Source organism: Atractosteus spatula, chromosome 1 (genome assembly GCF_055471065.1).
Source record: "Atractosteus spatula isolate fAtrSpa1 chromosome 1, fAtrSpa1.hap1, whole genome shotgun sequence".
NCBI lineage: Eukaryota > Metazoa > Chordata > Actinopteri > Semionotiformes > Lepisosteidae > Atractosteus > Atractosteus spatula.
Window position 1 is genome coordinate 22,628,401 of NC_142706.1, and position 21,336 is coordinate 22,649,736.

Sequence of the window (21,336 nt, forward strand, 5' to 3'; positions counted from 1 at the left end):
AACATAGATCTTGACACAGGGGTCAAATCCCGGAGACACAGCCATGAATGTGAATAAGTCACAGGAGACAAAGCAAAGCCAGGGACTAGGGAGTAGAATGCTCGAGAGACTCAGAGACTCTACACCAGAGCAGTGAGCCGAGTCCCCGCAGCTGTTAAATATTCCTGAAGCGGCGCGTTAGTAAATTACATCCAGGTGGTGCAGATATCATGTCAATTGCTCTGACACAGTCAGGTTTGTTAGCTAACGTCAATTCAAACTTAATTTCAATTGAAAATACAGACATTAAGTTTGTTGGGTCTCTAGACAGATCTCCAAGAGATTTGTGTTACTGGGATGGAAGCATTTTTGATGATTGTGTTATTCAGTTAAATATTGGTAAAGGTGGATGACCTTTAACTTTTAGCATAGACTCAAATTTCCCACCTTACCTCTCACTACTACTGTACATAAATAATTAAAAACAAACTTTGACTTTGTACACAGATAAAACAACTTGAAAGTCATTAATTCTCCTGTTCCTAAAATCAGGATTGATAGTCAAGCTCAAGCATTGCACAAGCTGAAGAAGGAGCTGACTGAGGAAGAATGAGCCATACCAGAAAAGGTTTGTGAGTTTGTGAAAATGAGCTTGGATTTGCTCCAAGCTTGACATAAATGCACAGCGGGTTTCATCACTGAGAGCAGAGGTTAAAAGGACAAGCACATGGACACAGAGGTTTGCAGGTATTCATCTACTTTGGGATTTTTTAAGATGTTAATGTGCTGTTTATTGTAATGTAGATGCCAACGTATGCTAGATAAACATTGCAAAACATGCTTGCAAATTATACAAACTGACCTATTTTCTTATTATACCCTACATTACATTTACATTTATAACACACCAAAATAAGGGTTTCTATTCAGTGTTTTTAAAATGCTTTTTTCCAAAAGCAGTAGCAATATCATTTACAAAACTCATCAGAAAACGTATTCATACCCTGTAATTATTAAATGCATGCTGAGAATCTTTTAAATAAAGAGTCACACTTGATTGAGTTTGTTTAAACTTTTTTCTTGAGGGGAACTTCCAAATGACTCAAAAGGTAAATGAAAAAGTTCAACCTACTCTCCAAACTCCATTGTCCAAATATAGTCAATCAGTGTCTGGCATGTTATTTGACAATTATAATGAAGTCTTGAACTTATTGCATTACTTACTCTAGTTTGCGGGAATCCCTTTTATTTGTATTGCAACTGTAGATAGAATTACTGTACATCAGCTACTATTTAAAAAAAAAATCATTAGTCTCTTTAACAAAAGGCACTTAACTAAAGGTGCCAAACAGTCACTAACAAATTGAGAATGTCAAACAAATTTAGACCTTAATCAATATACTGTATTCATGGGAGCTACTCCCTTTCATCTCAAAAAGAAAAGAAGCTTCTCTGAAGGAAAATGAATACCACTGCAGCAAACATACAGAAAAAGCTAGTGGACCAGCAGCTGTGTTCAGATATTTTGCAAGATATGAATAATAATACCAACTATGAATATGTAAACTTGAAGCTAAGCAGTTCCTTAGAACTGTTTCTTAGAACCTAGTTACTGTCAAGCCTGTGACCAAAATACACCATATGGTGTTTAAAGAGTTAGGGTTCATGGGAATTACTGTATACAAAAGACTTCATTCATAATTGCAATTTTTATAAAGAGAATGAAAGATCAAACCTAATGGCCATCACCACGATAGATCTAATCATCCTAGATTAAGAGCAGAACAGTTGGAATCTATAATTTGTATATCTACAATAGTTCTAGAATGAGCAACAACTCATTATCACATCACATAATATTATAATTAATATATCTGATAAGACACTCTCTTCGGTGCATTTACCTGCATTAAGCAGAGATTTTTCCTTTGTTTCAGCTCCTCTCATTAATAGAAATATATCAGTAAATCTTCACCATTTTCATTAAGAAAAATATTTTTAATTTGTATAATTTAGTTAATATTTTTGAAATATCTGATATTTGTCAAACCCTTCTTTCTATATACTGTATTGATTCAGAAATACACAGATCGATGAGGTATCACACATGTTACAGAAAAACTGTCACTGTTGATAATCTTAATTGTATTAATTTAAATGGTAATATCTTTATCCTTTTTTAAAGATCAGAAGTTACTTTCTTAGTTATTATTAGGTTAAGAACAGTACTTTCTGGTATGTATTGAGGTCAATTCATTGTTTACTGTGCTATTGGGAATGGAATATTGCGTTCTTTTTTTTGGCCAGGAGCACCTCACTTTAAAAGAGCTAATGACTAGATTTAAGGAAACACTTAATAAAGATAAGTGGTTACATCAAGCAGGGGCCACACAGTATATTTTGATAACTGCCATATTGCATCACATCATTTATTACTTCTAATATCCCTAAATCTAGTTCTCAGATAATCTTCTGCACAATGTACACTGCAAAATGTTTAATATTTTAAAACATACTTTAAAAATGAATATGCCAGTGTTTTTCTTCAGATAATTGTCTAGGTAAACTATTAAAACAGCCTCCTGTTACGGCGCATAGGAGAATACAAGGAGTCCTTTGATAAAAACAAACTTGATAGCTACTGTAATCTCTTATTACTCTCTGGTAATATTAACTGTAGAAACCACATCAAAAATGAAAGAATTGTTTCATCTCAGCTCAGGAAAAGCATGGTCAGTTCCAGGAGTGATCAATTCCTCTAACGTGTTGCATGTTATCCACTATCCCTGTGGACTCTACCACAGTACATAGCAGACACTTCAGGAAAACTCAGAATTTGTGAAATAAAGGGCAATAAAAGATAAAGATCAGGAAAATCTTGAATCAGTTCACTTTCTATGAAAAGCACACGATATTACTTATTTTGTTTATTCCAGAACCGAACAATAAGGCAATAATAGAGGAGAGTGCTTAAATGTTTTCCAAACAAAACCACCGTATTTAGATTTAAATGTTTGTTTGAATTTTGAAGTTGAGACTATTTGCTACAGTATATAAAGCAATGTGTTTTGCTTCGGCAGGAAAGACATTTATGTTAACAGGTAATACATCTTATTTTTATTTTATATATTATGTAAACCTTGATTCAGTTCTTCAATATGTTATCCTTTATTCAGGCTCTTGTATGTTTCTTACATGATTAAACATCTTAACTGTCAGTTAGTATGTATCTGTCAAACATCTGTTATCTTTGCTGAATACTATTCAAAGAAGAAAAACCTGTTTTATCCTTGATAAAAGTTGGACATTCATCTGAAATATTAGACTTATGTTGCTACTTTTGTGATAATGTTTAATTTCAGAACCTGTATTGAGCTATTTGTCCTTCTGTGTGAAAACCACGGTTATAGTCTTAAACCCCAAAAAGACTATGCCTCATCACCCACAAATAATTTTAATCACTTGCTTATTATGGCTAATGCGTATTTCCTGGATGAAAATACCATATAGACATTGGCCTAACTTATCTATCTAAAGCATACAGAAGCATGTACAAGGAAGGAAGTAAAGCACGCTGTGGAAAAGATATTTTTGAAATTTCTGAAACATCTTTTGTGCATTTATTGTACATAAAGCTTGCCTTAAAAGTAAAAGCTAATACATATGAATAAATAAATATGAATATTATTTTTAGATCAAGAACTGAAAGATTGAAAATGTGAATTCTAAACTTAAGCGTATAACTGCAGGCCTGCCAGAATACAAATTGACCTATATTTGGGTTAAAAGGTATAGTTTTGTTTACCATGAGGGAAATATAGCACAGACCATGTACAGTATGTGTTGCTTGCTTCACTTTTTATTTCATACAACAGAATGTTAGTCCATTCTAGTTCCACTGTTTTTCAATTACATTGAAACACGTCTCTCATTGTTGCAGGTATTTTATAGACTGCAAAGAAAATTAAAATTATACTTATATAAAATACGTTGATTGCTTAAATATTCACTGACTTTGCTATGACAAGCACATATTTGTTCAGGTGTAAAAAATTACTTTGGCAAAGTTACACAATTATTTTAATGGCCTCAGTGTGCATTGTACATTATTTCAAAATTAATATACCTGTCTTTGTAAGTCAGTCAGCTAGAAAACTTCTGTTTTTGGTTTTAGGATTTAGTTGGACGGAAAATATTTTAAAAAGCAAGTATGGAATAAAAATTTACAAGACGCTAAGGGCCTTGCTACACTAACTTAATTGTTGTTTAAATTTACACTCCTAAAAAAATCTTAAATTATGAGGCAGAAACTGGCAGGAAAAATTATATTCATCATGGTGAGGACATTACCGAAGGAATCCTACAGTACTTAAAGTTATTGGAAGTCATGTTGCCACTGCAATTACTTTCATTATAAAGGTTACTTGTTTTACAAACTTCCTCTTTAAAATAATCACACCAGCCAGCCAGAAACTAAGTACATTTTAAAGATGCTAAAAATGGAAACTCTGTACTGAAAGCAACCAAAGAAGAACAAGGCCCAAAGGAAAAGTAAAATAAACAGAAGGATATATAGAATAAATACTTGGTCCGGTCCATTTTGTGTGGCACCAGCATACTTTGTAATGGTAATGGAAACTGGTGGGTTACCGAAACAAAAAAAATGCTTTATGGATACTGCCAGAAACCACCAAGCACAGTTGCTTTGTGTAGTTGTTATAGTATCTTCAGTGATACTTTTTGTGCACCTGAAAACAATCCATCACTATCAAGAGCAATCCTGTACTTGAGGTAAGGCTCATTTTGTAATATGTTGTAGCAAATTACCTACCAAAAGACTAAAATAAAAATCTAAAAATGAAATGGAGAAATGGTTCATATTGAGCAGGTAAAACAACAGCACATTATGTTGGTGGCTGTTCTAGCAATGACAATATAAAAAAGTGTTTGAAAAATGTGCTGGTAACTTGAATACTTCTCAGACAGAGGAAAAAGATAGTAAAGACACTTAAGATGCTTTCAAATTAAGTCTTATGTCCGTAGCCTTAATAAGAGACTCTTACAAGTTAAAGGAAAATTTGAAATTATCAAACGGATACAACAAGAAAACAATCACAAAACATTTGTTCATAGAAAGCTACAGTGCTACACATATCCCCTCCATTGCAACGGTAAGGAACCATTCTTTCAAAGTATACTCTGCCACAATCTGTAGAAATCTCTTAATACACAATTTAGTCTACGTAGGAAGTATTATTATTAAAACAGTCAAATTTTCGGAAATATATATGAAACATGCCAAGTATAGAAATCTATACTTCTGGGCGTTCAAGTTCAAGTTCAAATTTAATTGGATAGGTGCAACATATCATTTAATGGTTTAAGAATCATTTAATGACTCTACAATTAATAACAACTTTGTGAGAAATGTATTACAATCGTGATTATTATAGTGTAAAATTAGTACAGGTTTTTGTAACATATGGAAATTACTTTTAACTAATCTAACACCCTTTATCTTTCATACAAAAACAATCATGCAAAACAGAAATTGTGCTAAAAAATATTAACAACTGTATTCATAAGAAAGGCTAGTGATGACATACATGTCAATGTCAAAAGTCCAGTTAAAAAAATGAGTTGGGTCCAACTGCCAAAAATGCTTGTTTTAGCTTTAAATTGCCTGAGCCCACTTATCTGCCTTCCTAATTATTTTTTAATCAACTTGTTCTGCCTGGAGTTTATTAATTTCTTAATTATTTATTACAAAACCTCTGTAAACTTTTTCAGTTCTGTAAGGGATTTCTACTATACCAGTTTGTGACTTTTAAAAATAGAAAGATTGTTGTTTGGAATTGAAATTTCAGTCCAAAGGTAACAGTCATAAAAATTTCCTCTTGACTTTCACAGAAGACCCATGAACCAGTTTCTAGAATATGGAAATTCCAATATGTTCATGACAAATACAGTACATTTACAGTCAGAGCCTTTGGGATGAAAAGTCATAAATAAATGCATTTTTTCAGCTTTGTAGTTTCTGGCAACTCATTTACTTTTTTTGCTCTAGTCACACTAATTTCTTCTGACTCGGAGTTGACAATTTCATAATAAATTGACTTTTTATCAAAATAAATCTGCTTTTTTTCAATAACATTACACAATTAAATTCACATGATGTCAGTCAGCAGACAAGTTTAAAAAAACTTATACAAAATAATTTTCTCGTTTACTTTAATATACTGCTAAACACACTGTACTGTATTTGTACAGTAAATACACCATTAAAGCTATGAATTTACTTCTTTCTTTTCTAGAAAGTAACAGTATATTTAACAAGTATTTTTAAGAATATTTGAAAGATCAGTTTCCTGATTAGTAATTTATTCCCAACAGCTTCTTATTCTCTACAATCTGAAATGTCAATCACAATTTGTTCTTTACAGAGTGTAGGCACATTAAGAAAAATTAACTCAGGGGACAAATATCAGTTTCACACTCAATACCTAGTTTGACCTAATTTCTGAATTTATTAATTCCAAGTTCAGTTAAATTCCCAATGTACTGTATGAATTTTTCCAGTTCCTCTAGTACTACCAAATGTATGTGCAGACACCAATATTTGTACTGAATCAGGATGAGTAGATTTGTTGGCAGATAATCAGAACACCACTGGGAAAAACATCTTAACCAAAAACAAAAAACATTTTCATTGTGGATTTAATTTCTTCTTCAATGATCATTTCATAAACCTGAATGTACATGGAAAAAACAATCAATGAGTTTTTTTAATTTAAATTTTGTTTTGGAAGATAGTATGCTAAATTACAAGGCTCTTCTTCAGCTAGATTATGTCACATATCTGCCTTTATAGAAACAAACTAAATCTTAAAGTTTGTTTAGAAAAAAAACATTTAAATCAACAAACAAGCAGAAGAAACACTCCTTAAGAACTTACCAAGAAAATGACCAATATCTTCAAAACCCCTAAAGAGACACTGACAGCAAAGCTACATTCTTTGTCAGAATCTGTGAAACACGAATCAAACAGCAAAAGTGGAAACTATGTGGCATTTAAAACTGAAGCTGGAAGCCATTTAAGAAAAATTGTGGGTGACTGAAACAAGGTGTTGAAACTTATATCCTTTAGTCAAGGAACACCTGAATGAAATCAGGTACATTATCCATCAAACAAGCTAGATGTACCAAATTCTTCTTCATTTACTATTATCTATTTTCTAATGGCTCTATGCAATACGAGGTCACACAGGAACCAGAACCTATTATAGCAAACAATGAGGGCAAGGGAGGATCCATCCTATATGAGATGCCAGTTCATTGCAGTACACACAAAGCCACACATACACTCTCACACCAGGGCCAGTTTTCCCAGAAGTCAATTAACCTTCTAGTAAGTCTTTGGACTGTAGGAGTAAACCAGAGCACCTGGAGGAAAACCTCATGAACAAAGGGAGAACATACAAACTCCACAGAGATAGCACCCCAGATGTTGAACCCAGGGCCCCAGCTTTGCAAGACAGCAGTGCTAGCCACTTTGCCATGCCACCCATGATCTAATTAAAATAAAACAAATTTTAGATCATACTAACCTCATCTAGTTAATTACAACACTAACAACACTACATCTTTGGGTCAAGCTACATTTCAAATGAGATGTTTGGGGAGTTCTGAACACTACTCTAAACATTCAAACTGTCTTTTATCTGAGAAACCTAGCAACAATGATACACTTTTGGTTCTGAGGAAGAGGAATCTGTTTTTTTTCCAGCATCTGGAAATGATTATTTTTATAATTATTCATATAATTATTGTTATATTATTTTCTATATTCTAATAATTTAAAAGGATTTATTTTGCTGTTTTTTACATATTTCATAAGCCTTTGTAACTCATATTATTGTTGCTTATACATTGATTTGCCCTAGACAAATTTATTTATTGTAGATATTTTATGTTAAATGTTTTTTTTATTTTAATGACCAAATATTTTTTCTTCTTATATCCCAAAACCTGAAGCTATTAAGCAATGTGGCCTTCCTGCTACTGCCCTTATACCAACACAAAAAAAAAATTAGGACTGTGCGATCTTCACCCTGGAACATCCATGACTTTTCATACTGCAAGTCCCAGAGTATCCTTACGGGTAAAATAGTATGAAATGGAAGGAGGCTGTGGCTCTTGCTAAAAATACTGTGAGATAACATCCTTTCAGTTTTCAAAAATTCCAAGGGGTTCCTGTTGTGTGTCAAGTCATAAATATGGTACTTACTGTAGGCTAACCCTCGCAGACCTTGGCTAATTGTCCACTACAGTTTCAGGAACCCTGGTCAAGTAGTTAACTAATGACTACAGAAAGACCTGAACTGTAGGGTATAAAGTACTTGATTTTGGCAAGAAGCCCTGACAGGAAATATTTTGTGGATACACAAACATATTTCCATGGTAACTGTCCAGAGTTCAAGGTTTCATATAACATGATAACTCATATCTGGATCCCATCTATAAATTTAGGGTCTACGGTACATTGGTGTGTCACTTCACAAAAACAGTGCTGTAGCTCTTGTGTGTGTCTGTTGCCTTAAGCAACATTTAAGCCAGGTGAATCTACCCAAAGTCACGTTCCTTAAGCTAACTCCTAAAATTAGAGGTAAAAGAAAAACTTTGCAATCCAACCATACACACATCACAGTTATTTTGCACTACTGCTATAAGGTATATACAGTATGTCATTCTGAGAAATACAATTTCTACCTCCTCATGCATCATCTAACCATGCCTGGGTGTTAAAAAAACTAATTTGAAATAGTTTGTAAAAAGCTAATGAGCTCTCCACCGTAGATGAGACTTCCTTCCATAAATGTGATTACTTTTTTAAAATAAAGTTTAGATGCAAGCAGGAAAAGCATTTGTAATAAAAAAGCAGAGAACTCAGAAACATTAAATATTTCTCACAAAAATTCTGTCCTTACTCATGAGTTTTTGCTCATGCAAAGCAACACTGTACCAGATGATTTACCACACAGACGTTAAACAACTTATTATCTTTTCATAATGAAGTTAATTAAGAATTATATTAATTGCAATTTGCATATTTAAATTGCCATTTCTTTCCATTATACAACATAAGAGTTAAAATATAGTTCAGCTAAATAAAATATACAAATGAAGAACCATGAAAGAAAAACACCATTAAGATTTCATGTAGTTGTGGCACAGTTTTAGGATCTACAACATTACGCAATATTTAGGAAATTTTAATACACCTGCCATAAAGGTTATAATCCATGAAATGACTATTTGCATACAAGCACATCATACAATGAACACCAGTAGTTAGACGTTGTGCGGCTTTAATAAAAATGGAAGTGAAACTAAAGGACATTTTGGTTTGCTGCAAAGGAACAAGAAAGAGTTGTGCATGGGGATTTTTTTCTGTCATTGACACAGAGGACCCGTCCCAACTTTTCCGTTTTTATGAGAGGCATTACTTCTTTTTATCATTAAGTAAACTATAAACGTACTTTTTAAAACCCATGAATTTTTAGCAACATTTTCTCTGCAATCTGTATACATGAAAAGTGGACCGGCAGGTAACATTTACTGAGAAGACACCCATCTGAGGCACCATCTCATTCATTCAGTTTTAAACTTTAATTCCGCTGGGGAATAAACATCCGTGGATATTGCTCAAGGGGAGTAGACTGTTTGAAATGATAAGCAACAAAAAACAATAAACACAAAATACTACAAAAAACGTGCCATGAAGCCAATTCAATATACTGCAGTGGAAAGTGCTGTATTAATAAGCAGTTCTATCAAATAACACACTCTCCTAGTATAGCCAACATTTCTCCCCTTTGTTTGGAGAACTGTTACAAAGTAACGATATCTGTTAATTAAAATTTCCTGCGAAAAATGGCTTGTCACCACAGGGATTCCTATTCCTCTTCTAACTGCCACCGACTAGCTGTATTTTCTCCTATAACGTATTTAACTTCCTTGTCTTTAAAGTACAACTACAAACAAATGTGCGGGAACCCTTTATTTGGGACGATATCCTTCACCGATTCATTTCGTTTATTACGACTTGCTTATCACAGTACCTTTTAAAAAAATCACTATACTACGGTTTGAACACTTATTCTAGAAGTAGTAAAAACAATCTTCAGATTTATCAATGCTGTGCTCCTCCACCAGATTAAACCCCATGATCATTCTTCTAATCTCTGTCAGATCTCACCACAGATGGTACTGAATGATACTAATAATTGCTTCATGTTGCATAAATGACGTTGTTCTGTCTTCACAGATAATCCTTGTGAAAGGTCTCAATATATTTATATTTTAGCAATAGCAATATATTTCATGTATTTTCTGCCTAGGAACTGACGATTTATAGATGTTTAAACTTTAAAAAAATAAAATGAATGTCACTGAAATAATAAAGGCTGTTTAGAAATTATTTTGTGAAGAACTAATTCTAAAAACTGTTTATCAGACTAACCTTTTTTAACATGTTAACTAAATTTCTTTTCTACTTGAGTGAAGATTAAGAACGACTTTTAAAACTATTTGTACACAATAACTAATTTCACTATTTTGACTCGTAAACTAAATCTCGTTAGATGCAGGTGAAGAACAAAGTTCCAGAGCCCTGGATAGTGTAAGGATAAAAAAAGCTTTCAATATTTAAATAGTCTCACCTTAATGATTCCAGTTCATCTCCGAGGTAACTCTCAGTTGAATAATCGCTGTGCATAGAATTACTGAACTGAGTCATGATCTGTACTGGGACTTAAATCGCCAGCTGTCCCCTCCACTCGAAACACGCTTCGAAATTCAGAACACTTTTGTAGGAGCAGCTTTTACTGGTATTATGCTTCACTCCCGACAGTCAGCCAATCCACAGTAGAAGAACAAGAAAATGCCAGGTAAAAAGAGGAAGTTGGTAAAGTCACGCCCACATGTCTTTTGGAAAAACATGTTTGAGCAAAAGTGATAAACCATACACGCCTGACCTATGGGAACTGTAGTTTTTCAGGGCTATATGCCCGTTCTTAGGGCAAGCAATGATCGTTTTATCGCAACCAAATGTAATGTATTGCGTTGGACTACCAAATACTTGCGCCTGCACATGATAAATGGTGACATTGTGCTATTATAACGTAATGTATAGTTTAATTATTTAACTTATTAAAATGTAATACATTTTTCCTTGTTTGCATCTTTCTCTTTAGAAGCCCCACAACTAAGAGATTTTACCACTATTTATCAAGTTGGGATCAAAACCTCAGAAAACCCCTTCGTCCCAAATTTCCCACTGCCACTGTTTGATTATCCGGGCGTCCCAGCCTTTCATAACAACATATGGAAATTTATAACGCAGAGGCAGCCATTCGGTCCATCGGTCTGTTTGGTAGTTAATTGATCCAAGGATCTCATCCAGTCTTTCCTTTAAAAAAAACAGGGTATCGGTTTCAGCAACACTACCGGTTAATTTGTGTCATACTTACACAACACTTTGTCAAAGACGTGCCTCCTGTTTTTTTTAATGCACTTCCATGTTGTTTCTGCTTGCGCCTTTGGCTTCACTGTTCTGAAGAATTCCAGTGGATTGACTTTTTCAGTGAATTTTAGGATTTTGATACTTATCAGCTCCCCTCATGCGTTTCTAAAACAAAAAAGGTTCAGTTCCTTCAGTATGCTATATTCCCTTAATCCTTGGAATGTATCTTGTTGCTCTTTTCTGGATGGATTCCAGGTCAGCAATAGCTTTTCTACAATGTGGTGATAAAAAAATTGTACACAATCTTGAAGAAGAGGTCTTTCCAGTGTGTTACACAATGTTAACATAACATCCCTAAATTTAAAACTACACTTTTAACTTTATATGGTAGCATTTTGTTTGTCTTTTTACTTACTTCCCCACATAGTCTAGACTAGAGGATGCAAATGAAATGCCGACATACAGTATACAGCAGCATGTTTCCTATAGCAATCGGGAGCCTGAGTGTTGACATTTGGTTGTGTCCCATCTCCAGTCCACCAGCACTCCCATGGTGCCTTTGGAGACAGGGCCAATGTTGAAGTTGCTGGGTCTGTGTAATGCACACAAAAGGATCCTTACTGTCAGTGATTTCTGATCCCTCTCTTACCCACATCCCAGATTTTCTGTTTATAACTTTACTTATGATTCTGGGGAGTTGTCTGACCCCCTCCCCACTGACTTGCTGCTCAGCTCCTGCGTCCACCCTGGCTCTCACTGTCAACTGTTACTGTTGTCCAGGGAAGATCCCCAAGGTCCTGTTTCAGCGTCGTCACTGGAGATGTGGAGGCCGTGGCCAGGAGCTTGATTTGTGCCACTGATTGCTACTGATTTCCGGGACTGCTCACCATCCTGCCTTTTAGCACAGAGGTTAAACTAAAAACATTTTTTTCAGTATTTCAACAGCAAAAGAGCAGTAAAGGCTGTGCAAAATTCCATCTGGGATAAAAACTTCCACATTCCACCATAGTGTCTGAAGGCACATCACTGTGAGGCAGCACACCAGTGAGGAACACTGGGCTACCCACATATGAGAAAAATAAAAAAAATTAAATAGCGTTTCTATACAGTACTGTATATGTACGTTTTCTGGAAACGTCTGGAAAGTGTTGTGTTGCACATTTGGTGTATTCAAGCGTGACTGATTTCATGCTTTAAGACTATACACGATGCAATCACGTGTGGTGCAAGAAGAGTTTTTCACGTTTGAATGACATAAAAAAACGGCACAACAGAGAATGCCAGAACGTTGTGCAAGAACTCCATCTTTCACAGTCATCATTTCCTGACATGATATGGCAAATAGGCAGATATGCAGTTTGTGGCAGACTCTGATTAAACATTGAATTTGCCCATTGATTAAACATGTTTTGTCTAGAACATGAATAATAATGTGCCCAGGTTGGTGAAATGTGAGTGTGGGAAAGGGGGGCAGAAGCCATAAGATTTTTATATTTATGTAAGTGTGTCATGTGATAGAGAAGGTTAAGAAACTGTTCTAGATGATGGTAGGGTAATGGCAGATGTATTAAATAAGTATTTCACTCAGGTGCTTAAGGAAAGGGTGGCACAATGGTCAGCAATACTGCCTTGCACCGCTGGAGCCCTGGGTTCCATTCCTGTTTTGCTATCTGTGTGGAGTTTGTTCTCCCTGTATTCTCCTGGGTTTCCTCCAGGTGCTCTGATTTTCTCTCACAGATGAAAAGCATACTGCTATGTTAAGTTAATTCTGGGATAATTGACTCTAGGCATAAGTGTTTGTATCTTTGAGTCTGCCCTGCCTTGTGTCTGTTGCTTGCTGGGATAGTCTCTGGCTCCTCTGTGACTTTGAACTGGATTGAATTATATTAGCATACAAGAGGCAGAACGTTTACAGGTATAAGATTAACTTAAGATAAAGAAATCTCCAGGGCCGAATCAATGACATCAACTGGGACTCCCTGCAACCCTCTGTTGTTTCCTCCGGTCCGGCCTTGCACATCACCTCAGAGTTTAGGTTTGGAGTACTTGCTAGAACTCCTGTGGCATCTGTCTACCACAACTCCTCTTGGCTCAGCTCATAGGTGTTTCTATTGTAAATTTAGTCATAGTGATATTTAGCCATAGTGAGCATGAGCAAGATGTGATTCAGAACTGCTGAAATTGCACTTTCTAAAATATTTTGTAAGAATCATAGCAGAAGTAAATTTCTATCAGAAGTAAAGGAGGTTTTAATAATTAAAATTATTATATAATTAAGCTGTCACTAGGATCACTGAAAAAAAACATTTGTTTATAAGAAAATGCTTTTGAATTTGGTTATGTTTTATCCTATCCAAATCAGAAACCGTGGGTAAATGGTGAGATACGCGCCAAACTTAAAGCTAGGACAGCTGCTTTCAATTCTGGCAATATGGATAAATACAAAAAATCCAGATACGACCTCAGGAAAACTATCAAAATAGCTTAATACAACTACAGAGTAAAATTAGAATCATATTATCACGACTGCAACACACGGACCATGCGGAGTGGTATACGCACCATTACAGACTACCCAGCTACAGTATATCGCACAACAGTCTGCTTCTCTTCCTGATGAGCTAAATTCATTCTATGCTCGGTTTGAGGTCAGTAAAATTCCAGAAATCCAAGATGGAAACCCACTGATCATATCCAGAGCAGATGTGTGTAAAGTTTTTAAAAAGACGAATCCATGCAAGGCTCCTGGCCCTGATGCTATCCCTGGCCATGGCAGATGGCAGATGTCCTCTCGGACATATTCAATCTCTCTCTAGCTCAGTCTATAGCCCCTTCCTGCTTTAAGAAAACCACCATTGTCCCTGTTCCTAAGAAACCCAGAGTCAGCTGCCTGAATGACTACCGCCCTGTTGTACTCACATCAGTTATCATGAAGTGCTTCGAGCGGCTGGTCAAAGCATACATCACCTCCTCACTGCCTGACACCCTAGACCCACTGCAATTTGCGTATCGCCAGAACAGGTCAACAGAAGATGTTATTGCCACTGCCCTCCATACTGCCCTCCAACTTACCCTTTCTTGCTAAAATTCTAGAACATGCTGTCACACTTCAGTTACATAACCACCTCATGACAAACAACCTTTTCGAACCCCTCCAATCTGGCTTCCGTCAACTTCACAGCACAGAAACTGCCCTGGTCAAAGTCACTAATGATCTTTTAATAGCTTCTGATTCTGGTTCTCTTTCTATACTCATCCTTCTTGATCTCAGTGCTGCTTTTGACACTGTTGACCATAACATCTTACTTTCTCGTCTTGAGACTGTGTTTGGAGTTTCTGACACTGCTCTCAAATGGTTCAAATCTTACCTCACTGATCGCTGTCACTTTGTCTCTCTTAATGGGTACAGGTCTGAAATTGGTCTTGTTAAGTCTGGTGTTCCTCAGGGCTCAATACTGGGCCCCTTGCTCTTAAGCATTTACGTGTTCCCACTTGGTCAGCTTTCATTTTTACGCTGACGATACTCAAATATACATCCATACCAAACCTGACACTGATGTGGCTGCCTCTATTCTATCTAATTGCATCTCTGACATAAAAATTTGGATGACTCAAAACTTCCTTCATCTTAACTGCGACAAGACTGAAGTCATCCTCATTAGCACCCCCATCAACTTTGTAAAGCTAGTCCTGGAACCCTATCTGTAGATGGTTCTGTACTTGAGCTTCAATCAAAATTGAAAAATCTTGGGGTTATATTCCATTCTGGCTTAACATTCAACCCCCATGTGCAGCATACTGTCAAAACATCTTTTTTTCACCTTAGAAATATTGCTAGACTACGCCCTATGCTATCTTTAACTGTGGCTGAAAAGCTGATCAACACATTTGTATTCTCTCGAATTGACTACTGTAATGCTCTACTCACTGGGGTATCTAAATCTACTCTGAACAAACTGCAGTATGTCCAGAATTCAGCAGCCAGAATCCTAACCAGGTCTAGTGCAAGTGATCACATTACTCCTATCCTGGAGTCCTTGCACTGGCTTCCAGTCAAATTCCGTGTAGATTTTAAAATCCTCATGCTCACCTATAAGGCTCTGTATGGCCTGGCACCTCAGTACCTGTCTGAACTATTATTGCCCTATTCCCCACCTCACAACCTTCGCTCTTCTAATTCTGCTCTCTTACTGTCCCCCAAGTCCGTCTACATTGTATGAGTGACAGGGCCTTCTCCTGTTATGTCCCCAAGCTCTGGAACTCTCTCCCGTAAGATATAGAGAGTCAACTTCTCTAAACTCCTTCAAATCCAGACTCAAAACCCTCTTCTTTAGAAAAGCCTTTACTTAACTGGTTCCATTCTTCACCCCTCTGCTTTTCTTAGTACCACCATCCACTGTCTCCCCTATATATATCGTAATTGTGTTTAATCTTGTGTATTCTTCTTATTTATTGTTGTTGTCATCCTGTAAAGCGCTTTGAGAAGCCAACTTTAAAGGTGCTATATAAAATAAAGTTTATTATCATTATTATTACTGCCCTCTCATACCTGGATAAGAAAGGAACATATGTGAGAATGCTGTTTGTTGATGACAGCTCAACATTCAATACCATAGTGCCCTCAAAGCATGTCATCAAGCTCCAGGACCTGGGGCTGAACACCTCCCTCTGTAATTGGATCCTGGTCTTCTTGACGGAACGTCTGCAGGTGGTGAGGGTGGGCACCAACATATCCTCTACCCTGACTCTAAACACTAGAGCCCCCTAAGGCTGTGTGCTCAGCCCTGTCCTCTACTCCTTATTTACCCATGATTGTGTGGCCAGGCATAACTCAAACTCCATCATTAAGTTTGTGGATGATACAACAGTCATCGGCCTGATCATAGATGGTGAAGAGTCTGCGTACAGGTAGGAGGTTGAAACTCTGGCAGCATGGTGCCAGGAGAACAACCTCTCTCTGAACATCAGTAAGACTAAGTAAAACATCACTGCCTGGTATGGGAACTGCTCCGCCCGGGATCGCAAAGTACTGCAGAGGATTGTGAAGTCAGCGCAGCTCATTACCGGCTGTGAGCTACCAAACATCCTGGATATCTACTCAGTTAGATGTCTTAAGAAGGCCAGGTCCATTCTCAAGGACCCCAGTCATCCCAGTCACAAACTATTTTCCCTCCTACCGTCCGATAAACGGTACCAAAGCATTCGGTCCAAGTCCAACAGACTACGGAACAGCTTCTACCTCCAGGCAATAACTGCTAAATAGCCAACCTGCAGATCCTTTAGCAAATCACCTGTAATGGCTACATGGACACACAGTTTTCACTGTATTCAGCATACTGCAATACTTGTATATATTGCATACACCATGTATTATGTATTATTATGTAACCTTATTTTTGTAACCTAAATGTTGTGATTTTTGTGTTTTTGTGATTTTTGTGATTCTTGTGATTCTTGTGATTTTTGTGAGCTTGCAGAAAAGACATTTCATTGCCAGCAACTACTGCTGCACGCTGTATTGTTGTGCATTTGATAAATAAACTTTGATTTGATTTGATTTGATTTTGATTATGGAAAAATTGGTGAAGTTCTCATAGCCATTTTTTGACCATTTTGTACTGTGGAACCACATTACCTTATTACATAATAGAAAGTATGTTATAGGTCATCCATTTATGCAATGTGTAATGTAGATAATGTATTCAAATCCATAAACTGTCATACATTTGTTTATATATACAAATGCATGGGTCATTTATTCATTCAAAACATGAATCACATGGAGGATGGAGGATAAAAATGAGTAAAAAATGTTAAGCAACATTAAGGCTCAAACATTGGACTAAAGAGTGCTGATTAGCAAATGTGCTTTAATCACCATGTCTTCACAGTCCTCAGTTTCCAGTAGCTTTAAACATTCATTGTCTATGCTTGTTTACGGATTCAGTGTGCTAAACAAATAGCTTAAATTGTTTTCATAGGAAATAATGTAAAACAATATTTTGTGGTGAAAAATATACAACAAACCTCGAGTTAATAGTTATAGTTCTGTTCCAGAAACCCTTACGTAACTAGAAATTTACATTAGTCGAAACACCCATTAATCACGTCCCACAGGCTATGCATACTGTACACGTATACAGTACTGTAATACATCGATATGTCAGTGAACATGTTTAAGATGTTAGTTCTGCCAGTTTCTTTCATATGAAGTACACATAGAAAATTAAGTTCAATAATTACTTCTGCCAGTTTCTTTCATATGAAGTACACATAGAAAATTAAGTTCAATAATTATTTATGCATTTATGTTCTATAAATATAAAATAAAAAATATTTAAACAAAAAACATTTAATTTACAGTACTGTATAATAAGCATCATTATGTCAACGTGTTTTAGAAGCTATTTCCGTCAGTTTTTTTCATATGATGCACACAGAAAATTAAACTCTAAAATTAATAACAGAAAGTAATATAAATATAAAAAATTGCAGAAATATTTTGTATCATTGTAGCTCATTGTAGGCAGCGTTTTAGTTTTGGGTGGCAAGAGGCAACACATCATCAGAATCGACATCAGCTTCGTCAACAGCTCAGGCAGCGCACGACTCGTGCGATGTGGAAGGCTGTAAAGTGGTTGGTAGTGCGTTGTGCGTTTGGTCACAAAGCACCAGAAGGCTGTTTCGTTATTGTTGTTGACTTTAAAGGGGCAGATCCTTTCATATGTTCCTAGATACGGGCTGCATCCTTTACAATGGCATTCATTGTTGACACTGAGAGATCGAGTTCACATGCTATTGCCGATATTTTGTGTCCGCCTTCATATTTCTTTATCATTTTCATTTTCATCTCTAAATCAATTTTCCTGTATTTGCGCATGGGTTGTGCACTCTTAGCACCTGTTCGCCTCTTTCCAGTCATGATTACAATATCACTGAAGTCACAAACAAAAAAAAATGTTTCAAAAAGAGTGAAAATTCTTTTAGTAACCGGTCGGTAGCAAGTACAAAGCAAGACCGAGGGCTGAGGGAGACAGAGTGAGCGCACCATGTGTGCGCTGCGTAGCTTGCGGAAGATCACCGCAAGGCGGCAGCAGTGGCAACGTAGATAAGTAACGCAAAATGTTCGTAATTTTAATTATTCGTAATTTTTACTACTGACTTTTTAGAATAATTTGCGTACGTCAGAGATTACATAAATCGCATATAACTTAACCCGGGGTTTGTCTGTAGTGGGGTCTAATCTAGATGTTCCCCACACTGACAAATCATTTATCAAGACTTGACATGTATAAAATAATACAAGTCGAAGATCTCTAAATTAGTCTGAAAGAATGTTTAACACAAAGACTGCTGGCTATTGCTAGCAATGAAATGAACCATGTCACATTAACTGGTTTGCCATGGATGGCATACTGCACAGGCACCCAAACAGAATGTTTATCAGTATCATGCTGGGCTTTCCACTATCCAGGTTTTGGTGAAAAAAGGCTTTATCTGGGACAATGATGTTATTTTTACATCTTTACATAATATCTGTTATATCACCCATTTACTTCCGAAATCTGTAAGACTGCAAATCTTTGAGCAGTACTTGCCATCTAAGCACTTTTTCATATTGCTCGTCCTGACTGATTTATTGATGGATGGACTGGTAACCCATACAAGGTGCCATTAAGTTCCCGCTACATTAATCATTTGTACAATATAAGTATGAATTATTCAACTAATCAATTTAGCCCTAAAACAATACATTACAAAACATTAGGGGATTTAAATAGGGGATATACAAATATATGGGGGTGCAGCAATAACAAAACATTTGTGGTATATACATTTGTGTATCCTCAAAAATATTTCTAAGAATATGATAATACTTTAAAGTTAAAGTTAATGGGGTTCAGTAATTCACTGTTCATTAAAGTAAACAGAGCTTTTATTAAGTATTTATATGGACAAACCAAAATGGCCTAGCTCCCAACAGAGGAGCAGAAGCAGGGACAGTACCAATGCTAAAACTGTACAGAGGGGAAAGAGAGTGCCTCTTACTATTGTATAATGTGGTTTTTGGGGGATACCTTTTCACGGGCTGGAGGGTTGATACCTCCAGAGGAGGTAGTGAGCCAGTGCATAGTCACTCAATGTAGGGTTCTTCATTCTCAGGAGATAGAACAAGCGGTGGTGTTTTAGACAATTATAGAATTTTCTCTAAAGAGTTTTTAGAGACATAGGGTTTGTTTCATTAATTTACAACCAATGGCTTTGTTCTTAATTGAACACAGAGGATGAACTCAGGTGGTGCTGATATACATTCTCATGCGGTAGTTAGGGAGAGAGAACAGTTTAGAGGGCTGCCATGGTGGTGTTAGGGGCCCTCTAGGGGGAAATCCTTTTCCACTGTGTCTCACATCCCTCCCCCCAGCTTAGAGTGGTCCACCCTAAGGTGGACAGATTGTGTCTCCTAGACAGGGCATCGGCATTTCTGTGAGCTGGCCCTGCTCGATGTTTCGCCTCAAACCGATACAGCCAAATGGCAAGGAATCACCAGGTCACTCTGGCATTTTTCTCCTTGTTGGCCATCATCCAGGTGAGTGGAGCGTCAGTCACTTGAGAGAATTCCCTGCCCAGGAGATAATACCGTAGCGATTTGACTGCCCACTTCACGGCAAGACGCTCCTTTTAAACCACAGCCCATTTCTGTTGTCTTGGAAGCAATTTCCTTCTTAAGAACATAAAAGGAAGTTTCACTCCATCTAATTCCTGAGACAGGACGGCACCTATCCCCTTCTCTGATGCGTCGGTCTGTAGAAGGAACCATTTTCCAAAATCCGGCACTTTAATGACAGGCTCCTGACAGAGGGCATTTCTAGTCGGCAAAGGCTTTAGGGGATTCCAGGATCCAACGTACCATCTTAGGAGCCAAGGTACATGTCAGGTCCACAAGGGGGGCAGCCTGTTCAGCAAGCTGGGGAATACAGCACCAGTAATAATTAAGTAAGCCCAGAAATGACTTCACCTGCGTCTTCATTTTGGAGACCAGCCAGTCTCTGGACTTTGTCGAATTGAGCTGTTGTGTTAGAATTGACATTTCCCAGCTGTCGAGGGGGTTTGTGCAGGATGAAGGAGCCTCCGATTTCCTAGATGCAGGAGGGGAAGAAGAGGAAGAGGCTTCAGCATTAGGGTCCATCTGGGTTGTGACTCTTTTCCTGCATGTTTAGCCAAGTGCGCAGACAACCTTCTTGGTTTGAGCTTTTTCTGCTCAGCGGCCTATCGTTTCTTTAAAGAACGGTTGTTTTTATGGGGTTGTGATGAGGCAAAAAGTTCTTTAAATTGGGGAAAGTTCCTCCCGAGAATAAGGGAATGAGGCAGAAAGGAACTACGGCAGCATGGATCCAAATTATTTAATTCCGTAGGTGGAGTTTCAAGCCCACTTCAGGGGACTCCTCTGCTCCTCATGGATAGCAACAACGATGATAGCGGCAGTGTTCCTCGACCTTGTTAGGCTGGATGACTGTTCTTCTTTAGTGACATTCACAGCAGCAAGATGTCTCTCTAAGGTGGCCATGAAGTCTTCCATGGTCTGTAGCTTGCTTTGGGTGACAGTTTTCCGTATTTCAGGGGGTAGATGTGGATATCTAATACGATACGCTCTACTATCTTTTTCTTGGATAAGGTGTCCGGTCCCAGCAACTTTTTGGCCAGGTAAATTAGATCAAACATTTGAGAGCAGGTGGATACATGGTGATTGTAAAAGAATTCGTGGAAACGTTATGCCTGGATGAGGCTTGTGACTCCCTCCCGGGCTAAAATCTCTGTTTTGAGGTGATCACAGT

The 21,336-nt window shown here is 37.0% G+C and overlaps 1 protein-coding gene across 4 annotated transcripts in view; it reads right to left on the reverse strand.

The window, feature by feature from the left end:
• dapp1 (dual adaptor of phosphotyrosine and 3-phosphoinositides) overlaps positions 1–10,938 on the reverse strand; it is a 34,486-nt gene extending 23,548 nt beyond the window's left edge. For all 4 annotated transcript variants that reach the window (XM_088926496.1, XM_088926495.1, XM_088926497.1 and 1 more), the window contains exon 1: positions 10,701–10,938. In XM_088926496.1, coding sequence (XP_088782622.1) covers positions 10,701–10,777 — 77 coding nt within the window. In that variant the 5' untranslated portion in view covers positions 10,778–10,938. The remainder of the gene's footprint in view (positions 1–10,700) is intronic.
• Positions 10,939–21,336: the final 10,398 nt, after the last annotated feature.